General features: G+C 36.6%; 1 protein-coding gene across 1 annotated transcript; it reads right to left on the reverse strand.

The window, feature by feature from the left end:
- Positions 1-7835: 7835 nt before the first annotated feature.
- On the reverse strand, positions 7836-11375 carry LOC149056195 (uncharacterized). The gene has a single exon (XM_089227037.1). The coding sequence runs from the start codon at positions 11373-11375 to the stop codon at positions 7836-7838; it is 3540 nt and encodes a 1179-aa protein (XP_089083163.1).
- Between the last annotated feature and the right edge of the window lie 964 nt (positions 11376-12339).

The following is a 12339-nucleotide window of genomic DNA, read 5'->3' on the forward strand; positions in this document are numbered from 1 at the left end:
AGGCGTACCAAATCCAAGTATTATCAATGTTTTATTTTTTATTTATAAATTGTTATTTATTATTAGGAGATACCTAATAATATATATTCTCCATCCATTTGAAGTTTTAACCTTAAAATTTAAAAGTATGTAAGATGGAAAATTTAGTTTTTAACAATACAATAATTTAGAATAAATTTACGTAATATATTAATATATACCAAAACAAGTTAAATCTAAGTAGCCAAGTGTACAAAATATTATAATTTAAAAATGCTAATTAAAATTATATTATAAACACTGAAAATGTTGTTAAATTTAAGTTTAATAAATGTTGTTAAATTCGTTCTAATATTATAACAACTAACGAAACTAAACAGTAAACACATCACTTTTTATATGTATTAAACAGTTTTTATTTTACTTTCTATATTATACTATTTTCTAGTGAATATAGTACATTACTCCCGTTTGTTTTTTAGTGAGAATAGAGTTCATATTATTTTAGTATATCCTAAAGACTGTACGGGCTGTACCAACGGTTGGGTAAAAAATTCTCTCTAGGTTGTACTATAATATGGGCTACATGTCGCAAGAATGATTGTCACATTGGTGCAAATGTAAAAATCTTGAGAAGGCTTCTTAAGCCCACCAAAAGCAGGCACTGATTATTTATGTAAAATTACAATAATAATATTATATCAACCTCTGTGAGCAACTGCAGGTTTCCATGGGACTTCCGTATTTGGATTCTCTATAATCTCGCGATGATAATGTGTCGTAGCCCGGGAGGGGTCTGGCAGACAGTGATAAATCTAGGTCTGCTACGGATAATCGCTAATTATACTACATACATATATTATAACATCTTTCAATTACACTTACTCAGAGTTCGGTGATGGTTTATATATCATTATTTTTATTAATATTATGTATACGCTACGGAGTATAATACACAGATTATAATATTATATAGAAATCGCAGTATATGCAATGAACACTGCACCGTTAAAAGCGGATTTATTATCTCCACAAAGACGGTAAAAAACTATGGTTATAAATAATTATTTTTCGTCAGATGGGCGTATATTTGCGCACTTTCGCCACCGGATCAACTCCATTTTAGGATATCTGTACAGCGTTGGTAGCGACGGATTTCTGTTTTTGAGACGCGCAATAGACGTATAAAAAAATAATGCGAACGAAAACATTTATTTTTATTATTTTAAACGTGTTTTATCGTACCATTTTCCTCATGTTTAGGAACACAGTTTTATGATATATCTTTTTAGTTATTAAATGTTTTTAAGGCACGTACTTACCTATACATATTACATAATATATAAATGTAGCTAACAATACACCACTGAGACTTATTGTTATTAATATATATTAGTCCCCTAGACACCTTATTCTCACGATTTTCAGATTAGGTGCCACAGGCATGGCCGCCGCCGTAGATTTTCTCATCGTTTTGCGAAGAACCATAAATCTCAAGCCAAGAAATCAATTTAACTGGCGAGCACGATGGGCCCTTTGGCTATGATCTGTAAAATAATAACAAAACATATTTCGGCGAATGCACGACACGTGCCACCGCAAAGTCGAGTCGCGTGATGGATTCGCGAAGTCTCTTAAAAATGAAAAAAAGCGAGCCCTCATTTATAAGTACCTATATATAAATACCTAATATGTTATATTATAATATACGAATTAATAATTTTCAACAACACAATTTATTTAAAAGCCCATAATTCTTACGACGTCACGCGTCATATATAATATATATATGTAATATAATAACGTCTTATATTATAAGTACATAATAGTATAATATAGAGAAAAAACTACGATCTGTTTCTCTCCCTTTTTCTCTCTCTTTATTTTCCATCATATATCTCCACAGACTTTACGTCGATTATTTAATATTTATAATAAGCATAACGCAATACACTTTAATAATATTTATGATTCATAATGTACCGTATGCTGAACGTTATCCATAAATATTGCTCGTCTTTAAAATATTATTATTATCTTCAGTCTGAATAATTTTATAATTTTTAGTTTAATGGGATTTTTAATTTATCAAAAATGATAGTAATTACAAAATCTTCGCGAGTATAAATAATAATAGTAATATCTAGATGATCAGATTATAGTGAACTAGTTCAACAAACAACTACATTGTTGTTTTGATTTATTAAAATGTTGTCTTCGAGCATAAAAATAATATTTATTGTTTTTAAATTGAAACATTTATTTTACTTAAATCACCGGTCCACGCATACAGAGTTTAAATGATTATAAACATTCACAAAATAATTAATAATATACTAAGAAATAATTTGTTAATAATATATTTAAAGATTAAGTGTATATATAAATTGGTGTACCATAATTAAATATCACAATTTATTATAATATAATAAGATGAAATATGTAAATTTATATAAATGTATTTGGGTAAAAAGTTTTAGTGATTGAAGATATTTTTTATAAATTTGTTTTTGTCAAAATAATTAAATGTTTTTGATATTAAGTTAAAGTCTATATGTTAGAGGCATATGCGATGGCGTATTTTTAGTGTTCAAATGCACTCATAAATGATCACTATTTTTTAAAGTTATTATATGTTATTAATTTATTATGCATTTCAAACTGTGCGTATTTTTATCAAAAAATATATATAAATGTGATGAATGCTTTAATGTCTTGGCATAGTTGAACGATAATGAACGTACATAATATAAGGGGTAGGAACATATCAATTAAATGTGAAAAAACACTTTTATGGTGAAAAATTCAAAAATAATATTTTATAATATTTTATAATATTTGACAACATTTAAATTAAATATATGATAATATTATTATTTGTGGCCTTGCTTATGAAATCATGCATTTATATATTTTATATTATATCAATTATTATAAAATAAATTCTTTCAACGGGAATGGCCTCCGTCCAGTTTTCTACATATTTTGTGTCAATTAATTGATCACAAACACATGTTATACAAGTATTATATATGATTTATATATATATTGTATATTTTTGAAAAACAAATATATTATGCTCGTACTATAGAAACATATAAAAATAAAGGTTGATGAAAATTTAATAAATGATTATACATATAATGTTTGATCTTCAAAAAATGTTTATTTATTAATAATTTGTACCTTCCTTTTAAAATATAATAATCTAATTTTTTTTTGTATGCCACTAATAAATATGCGACTTGTTGTTTCATGTATCTTCGTTAATAAAATGCGTGGAAACTGTCGAAACACAATCAAATATAAGGAACTTGTAATGCAGGACTTCTGCAACTAAGTGTAAAGACTGCTCACGTGAATGCATTACAACTTAGATAAGATAAGATTCACCTGTAAGTACAGGATATTATAGGGAGGTAACATCAAATATTTAGTAGGTATTCATAGTATGACCATTATGAAGATTTTAGTAATTTTTCCCACGCAAAACGAATTCATGTATACCTACTATTTATCATGCAGTATATAATTTGAATTCAACGATATTTTTTTGCCTTTTATTCATACTGTTATTCTTATTATTTATTTGTACTCAGTTAATGCCACACTAACACATGTTCGTTATCTACGTCCTCTGTGACTATGCGTATAACACACGCACGAATAAAGAAGCGAATACGAGTCCATGCTGATAATAGCCATAAATTTAAAACAAAGATAACAAACATCTGAAGCGTATATATATAATGATATAACCCTATCTTAAATTGTCATACGAAATATATATATATATATATATATATACCCTATCTTAAATAAAAATGTTTGATATTTATTTTTTGAAAAAATAGACATTGCTCAGCTAAGACTGTAGAACTGTGACCCGGACACGTTTTTACGTTAAAATATGATTAAATGAAAAAAGTCCATAAACTTTTATTCTCACGCATTGATAACGATAATACTTTTAAAAGTCTTGTATGTACAGTATACAACGACAAAATTTTGAATTTTAATATTATTCTGTACCTATAGTATTAAGAGTAAAAATAAAAAAGTCTTTATCTCTCATCCATTTCTCTTTTGCTGCAGATGATTCCTGAAATCCTACTTACTCAGGGACGACAAACAGTTAACAAAATATATTGTAGAATAAAAATAATAAAAATTGGTCATGTGTATAAAGTGATTCAGCAAGTTTGTTGAGTACTTCTCTTTACCACAGAATACTATGATAGTGGTAGAATAAATCCAAATATTTGAAAATATAATACTTTAGTTATTAATTCTAAAAATTATTATTTTAATAATAATATATGCGTAGCTAAATACTATAGTGGAGATAAACACTGTGTATTCTTATTTCTTATATAATATCGTATTTTCAGGTCAGTAAATTTTTCAACGAGTGTTTCTTAACATTCAGTGCGTTAGGATTTCATTAAAGTTATATAGTTTTATCAAGTAGACGGATATTAAAAATTAGACTATTATAGAACTAAGTACGTAGTTATATTAGCAACTTCTACACATTGCGAACACATCAATGAATATACGATTTTAATATGTATAATATCATAATTATTATACTACTTGGTGCTGACTTATAATATCGATACGAAAAGCATCGTGTAAATATTGAATAATGTACGAGTATATGCTTGCCCAGAGCATACCATATAATAGTGTTTTTTTTTTCATGCATACGCGTCGTTTAATATTTGAATATTTATCTAATCCTCCAATGGCGATAAAAGCATCACACTGAATAATAATAATAATAAAACATGCACAACAGCCACTGGGGACAGGTCCGGTAACAGATAATAATATGGCACAGGAAATTTAAAAATCGTTATAATAAATCCGGACAATAATTATTGTTATTATTATTTTAATTCCTCTCCCGTTCACGCTTGTCTGCGCGCCGTTCAGGACTGATGGAAAAATAATATGTAAATTTCCGCCGTTGAAATATCGTCAGAGGTTCGGTTTTGGTATTTAATCTCTCAACACGTCATCTGCCATGTCGACTTTCGGCCTATTATGTGTTATTATAATTTTTTTCGATAACCGTTTTCTCCGTGCCACAATATTACTATATATTATTTTTATTAAACGTTTTACAGCTTTTTGTTTATAAATAGGTATATAAAAGATATGATTTTATCATGACACCACAAATACAGCAAAATGCGTAACTATATGCCAATCCATTTTTCAAAATTGTATCAGCAAGCGCTAATACATAACAATTATTCATTTCTCTGAACGAATTGGTAAAACATGTGGAGGATAAATTTCTGAATAATAATGCCATACTATTTACGTTAATAAGGTCGTTGATTATTTTTATTTGTACCATCCAATATCGTACGACTTCCTGAATAGTGAATACGCATTCTAAGAAATATCACAACGATTCATAATTTTAAAAATATGTTTTCATAATACCATTCCCATCGAGAATTTTCTTTTCACCCTGCTGTTGCTACGAAATCGTTATTTTTCATTAAAATATTGTATTACAGAAATATTGTTCCTCGAAATACCGTGTGCCCGGAAATTCGACCGGTGATATAACCGGAATTTTATATACACGTGCAATAATAATACATTTTATAAAAAATACAAATTAAATAAACGATTTTGGACTTCAAGACCGCAGTGTCAACGTTGTATTTGAAAAAAAAAAATGTTATTATAACGATTAACGATACAATAATTTCACACGGTTGATTTGACTTTGTCAAAATAGAAATAGTAATTATTTACTGTGCGATTTTGAATGTGCAAATGACAGATCTTTCTTCTCTTGCGAAAAAATGACTTCACGTCTACATAGAACATCATATAATTATTAGGCTAGGATAACACCAATGCATTGTGGATGTAGTGTCGCGATTATTGCAGTTGGTCATGGAAGTCTTAGACGCTTACAATTACGGCAACTGCTGACAAAGACAATCTTGACGGATTACTTTATACTGCAGTTCAAAAAGAAGGGTATACAATGGTACCTCGAATTTATTAAACGAGCGGCCAATTATTGGAATTATTTTCGGGTTGATTTTTTAGTAGTAAGTTGTCATTCCAATTAATTTTAAGATTGCTTATATTGTGAATAAATATACACCAATAAATCTTATAGTTAGGTGCAGATTTGTACATGATATATTTATATTATCACGATATACTTCCGGTATATATTATAATTTAAATAGTCATGGGACGACACTGCAGTGGCATTATCAATGATTTTATTTCTCCATTATATAATAGGTGGAATAAAAAAACCTCTAAAAAACAATTAGATAAGTAAGTATTCATAAAACCTGTTGATGTTGTAAAAACGATGGTTGTTCATCAATGAGGCTCTTATTGAACAGTTAGCCCCAATGACTCGTACCTAAGTTCGGATCGTAACACTTTGTCAAATAACAACGAACTCTAATTATTGATAATAATAATAATATAATATCAAGTACTAATTGATCTCACCAATAATAATAATATAATAATTCTAAATCAATTACGGGTGGACGTCTCCACAATAAATACTAATATAAAACACAAATTGATAAATTATAATATTATAAATAATGCCGTAACTAGGTCACGGGGACACGTACGAACAACAATAATAACAATAGAAAATAATATGATAATACGACCGTGATATGATAATGGTATGGTATCACTACTCCTCCGTTCGGTCGACCGGTCACCGTGATGTTGGTTAGCGACAAGTACAGTTATTACATTCGTTCGACGATGACAGCGTAGCGGGTCGGGGCAGCATGTACCAGTGTCCCATACGACACGACGTCGAATTAAAGGACACAACTCCTAATACATACCGCGAGCTCAATACTGGCCAGAACGTCCAACGACAATAATATATTCACCTTACGTATATAAGAATAATAAGGTGTAAAATGCGGTTATGTATGTGGCACCGAAAGAAGAACCGACGACAGTTGATGCACGACGGTGTAGGCACCGATCGCTCTCGGACGTGAGCAAAACACGTGCTTGTCCGAACGGCGAACAAACTCCTTTTTCGCACGGTATAATGTCTGTCCGGACGACCGCCGAATTTAGTCGAGCCAACCAAATGGACAACACAGCGTCGCCACAATAGCCGCCAACAATGCACGGACTCGAGATGCCGAGAAAACAGCACAACACGGCACTACGGCGACGCGGCACACAAAAACGCCGAGCGTACGTTAAAGGCACGACAACACGGACGCCGGACGCACAACAGACGGCGTAGACCGGACTCCGGACGTAAGCACGGACACCATCGGCGTCCGTCGGTTGGCTTCGCCGGTGGCATAACGCGTACCTGTCAACCGCCGATATCGGCTTAATCGCGGAATGGGTACGTCGTTATGTTATCGCGGGAATAGCCCGGTATACGAGTCGCGAACATGCTCCCCCTTGGCATACGGAGACGTATGACAACTTCAGCGGATCGATGATGAATGTTGAGTGTCAGGAATATACGCAGAACAAAAAAAAAAAAAATATAAACATACATAGTAATAATAAATACATAATAACAAATTACCGGCTGTGGCGATAGAGGTGCGAAAGCAGTATACAATTTAATGACCGGGGTCCATAGATACAACTAAAGAATAATAAAATAGTACCCCTTTATGTTTTAGGTCAAACGCTGATACCTCCCTCGCCGAAGTACGAGCCAATGGAACCCCTGTGTAGAGCCCCATCAATGTTTAAAACGTGGCATGTAGCTTACCATAAAGTAGTAAGGAATAAATAAATAAATAGGAATATTATAAATGAACAGGGTGAGGAAATAAATAACAGTATAAATATTTTTTTTACGCGGTAGGCAACTTAACTACCTTCACGACTGGACGTGTTAATATGCCTGTTGACGTCCGAAGGCGGACTACGCGCACGACACCGTCAGCGCCGGTTACTGCCTCTATTACACGGGCCATAGGCCACGCTAAGGGTGGTGACTGTGGATCCTTCACAATGACTATGTCATTTACAACCAGATTAGGAGCATCAACCGTCCATCGTCCCCTCGTCTGCAAGGTTTGCAGGTACTCATCCCTCCAACGGCGCCAAAAGGCTTGGGCGCACTGATTGATTAACTTCCAACGGTTCTTTAGCGAACGTTGGGAGGGCGCGATGTGTTCCTCAGGCACTGCAAGCAACGGCTGACCTATAAGAAAATGCCCTGGCGATAAATAATCTACCTCGCTAGGATCGGTAGAGCTGGGGATGAGCGGCCGAGAATTCAATATGGCCTCTACCCGGCACAATATGGTGTTGAATTCTTCCAGCGTGAAGGTGTGCTCCCCCATGATTCGGACCAACAAAGACTTTGCCGATTTGACAGCCGCTTCCCACAAGCCACCAAAATGTGGTGCGCCTGGAGGGTTGAAGTGCCAAACGGATTTTATAGCTGCAGACAGTCGACTTTGGTTGTCGGGATGATTAACTAGCTTCTTAAGTTGAGCTGCAGCGCCGACGAAATTAGTTCCGCAGTCCGAATAAATGTCCACAGGAAGGCCGCGACGAGCGACAAAACGATTCAATGCGGCAATGAAAGCGTCGGTGGACAGATCGGATACGACCTCGAGGTGTACCGCCTTCACTACGAAACATACAAAAACCGCTACATATACCTTGTATTTACGAGCCTTCCGGAGGCGATGCTCCTTCATCATTAACGGTCCTGCGTAGTCAATCCCTACACGGGAGAAAGGGCGACATTCAGTTACGCGGGATCGTGGTAAATCGGCCATGATCGGCTGGGGGTTACTGGCTGACAGTCTCACACAACGGGTACAGTGACTGATGACTGTACGGATCAGAGTGCCCAGTGACATGATCCAGAATTGACGTCCCAGAAGAGCTGTCATGACTCGGGGACCGCCGTGGCCGGTAAGATCATGCCAGTGACGTACTAAAAGCAAAGATAAATGGGACGACTTCGCCAACAGAACTGGGTGTCGTTGTTCGTTCGATATTTCCGCGTTGGATAGTCGACCACCAACACGGATTATACCATTGTCGTCAAGGTAAGGTCGGAGTCGGGCAACATGCCGAGTTGATATTGGTTTCGAACAGTTCAATTCATGATGAAGTTGGCTGAAGAAAGAATGTTGGGAAAATCTGACGATTAACAATGACGCCGCATCAAGCTCATTGCGCGTGAGATAACATTCAAAACCTGGCTGGCGGCGACAACGAGCAATAAAACGTCGAACCTGTGCGACAACGCGGATCATGTGCACGTACGACGAGAAACGTGAGTACCATTCCGGTTCGGCTTCGGCGAGTAAAACAGCGGGGATCTCCACCTTGGCCTCAGGGAGCTGATCTGGCTCAATAGCAGGAATACTGACAACCCATTCAGCTGTGGGTGACTTAAGGAACGTGGGACCTTTCCAAAACAATACATGGTCCACTAAATCAGAAGGTGACAACCCTCTCGAAGCACAATCAGCTGGATTATTTTCTGAGGATATGTGGTGCCACTGACAATCCGTCAACAGCGATTGGACTTGATGAATCCTATTTGACACAAAAATCTTGAATGTGACGTGACGTACGGTCAACCAATTGAGCACGATTGTGGAGTCTGACCAAGCATGAGTTTCAACGACTTCTACCTCTGCACTTAGTGTCTCCTTGATACGAGACATCCACTTCGCCAGCAGGACTGCGCCGCATAGCTCCAACCGTGGGATTGTTGACGTAGCCATTGGGGCCAATTTGGTCTTAGAACCCAATAATGACACAAAGGGGGTACCAGACGAATCTTCAGAGCGGATATAAACGACAGCTGCGTATCCACGCTCGGACGCGTCGCAGAAACCGCATAGTATAACACGAATACCCGAGCGCGTGTTAACAAAGCGCGGAATACATACCCTTTTTAATAATGGCAACTCGGAAACAAACTGTTGCCAAACTTCATTGACCGAAATTGGTAATGGTTCGTCCCATGAGACGTTAGCCTTCCATACCAGCTTCATTAAATGTTTCGCAAAGAATACGACAGGTGATAAAAGGCCTAAAGGATCAAATATACGGGCTATCAAGGACAACATCCCTCTTTTTGTAGCAACAATCTTCTCGTCCAGAAATCCATAGCCAAATGAATCGTCGCGTGGACACCAACGGAGACCCAATACCTTGACACCGTCACCCTCGTCAAATGGCAACTTACCGCTGACTCTGTCCTCCGGAGACACGTTATCTAGGACCGATTGAGTATTGCTGGACCACTTCTTAAGTTCCAATCCAGCTCGGCCAAGGACGGTGATCAACGCAGACTGCAACTCTACCGCGGCATCTTCAGAATCGGCGCCGATGCATATGTCGTCTACATATGTGTGAAACAACAGTGCCTTGCGAACAGACGGGAAGTCCGCACAGTCGGAATGCGCAATTTGATGTAATACACGAATGGCGAGGTACGGAGCGCAATTTACACCATATGTAACCGTGTTGAGTTGGTATTCTTGCAGCTGATCGTGTGAGGACGCACGCCAAAGAATGTGTTGGTATTTACGCTGTTCCGGAGCAATCAGAATTTGTCGGTACATTTTGCAAATATCTGTTGTGAAAACATACCTCAACAAACGGAACAAGAGCAACACGTCCACAACGTCACGTTGCAACTTTGGACCAGGTAATAGACAATTATTCAATGACACACCACTGAAAGCCCGAGCGGAAGCATCAAACACTACACGAATTTTCGGGTCCGTTTCTGACGGTCGGTACACAGCATGATGCGGTATAAAGTACGCTCCGGGACTAGACGCGAGTGACATGTGCCCTAATGAGCTGTACTCGGACATGAATTGAGTGTACAGTTCACGGAGTCGGCTGTCAGCTGACAGCTTTCTCTCCAAATACTCAAACCGCTTGAGCGCGACAGTCCGGGATCCACGGAACACCTCGTCGTTTGCAGGTTGTCGAAAGGGAAGAGGAACTGTAAAACGGCCGGAACTGGAACGAATGCACCCAGCACGGAACATTGATTCACATTGACCTTCCTCAGTGAATACTTCAGGTGCTACCTCGGGCTCTTCAACCCTCCAAAATTTGTCGAGTAACGATTCGACAGAAGTGTTTAACATTGATATGGGACATGAATGTGGTGATCCCGAAGTAGTATATGGAACAGGTCCAATGATGATCCACCCAAAGACGGAACCAAACGCGACTGGCAACGTCTCACCAACAGACACACGTTTGCCATCTAAGACCTGGGCAAATATGTCTGCACCTAACAACAGGTCAATTGTACCTGGAGTTGTAAATGAAGGATCAGCTAGCGCTAGATGTCGGTATTTCTCTGATAGAGTGTGAGACAATGGTTGACGTGGCATATTTGCCGTGATGGCCAACACGGTGGCTCAAAATAATAAATAAATCAATAATAATTAATAAAGTTTATAATAATCAAGTGCGGTATCGCGACTTATATTGACTACATGAATACAAACACTAGTAGGATTATAAGAACTGTAATAGGAAATATTAACAACACAATTGAATGTCGGACGAAAAGGAGTTCCTGTTACCCACTAAATATACTACAGTGATACCCACAAACTAAGTACTGTTTTTTTAACGGCTACTTTGCCAAAAGTGCTATAATAACCACGCTCTGCTACCAAATGTTCATCAATGAGGCTCTTATTGAACAGTTAGCCCCAATGACTCGTACCTAAGTTCGGATCGTAACACTTTGTCAAATAACAACGAACTCTAATTATTGATAATAATAATAATATAATATCAAGTACTAATTGATCTCACCAATAATAATAATATAATAATTCTAAATCAATTACGGGTGGACGTCTCCACAATAAATACTAATATAAAACACAAATTGATAAATTATAATATTATAAATAATGCCGTAACTAGGTCACGGGGACACGTACGAACAACAATAATAACAATAGAAAATAATATGATAATACGACCGTGATATGATAATGGTATGGTATCACTACTCCTCCGTTCGGTCGACCGGTCACCGTGATGTTGGTTAGCGACAAGTACAGTTATTACATTCGTTCGACGATGACAGCGTAGCGGGTCGGGGCAGCATGTACCAGTGTCCCATACGACACGACGTCGAATTAAAGGACACAACTCCTAATACATACCGCGAGCTCAATACTGGCCAGAACGTCCAACGACAATAATATATTCACCTTACGTATATAAGAATAATAAGGTGTAAAATGCGGTTATGTATGTGGCACCGAAAGAAGAACCGACGACAGTTGATGCACGACGGTGTAGGCACCGATCGCTCTCGGACGTGAGCAAAACACG

The sequence above is a fragment of the Diuraphis noxia genome, unplaced genomic scaffold (assembly GCF_037042655.1).
Source record: "Diuraphis noxia isolate RWA-SAM2 unplaced genomic scaffold, SU_Dnox_SAM2 contig0004, whole genome shotgun sequence".
NCBI lineage: Eukaryota > Metazoa > Arthropoda > Insecta > Hemiptera > Aphididae > Diuraphis > Diuraphis noxia.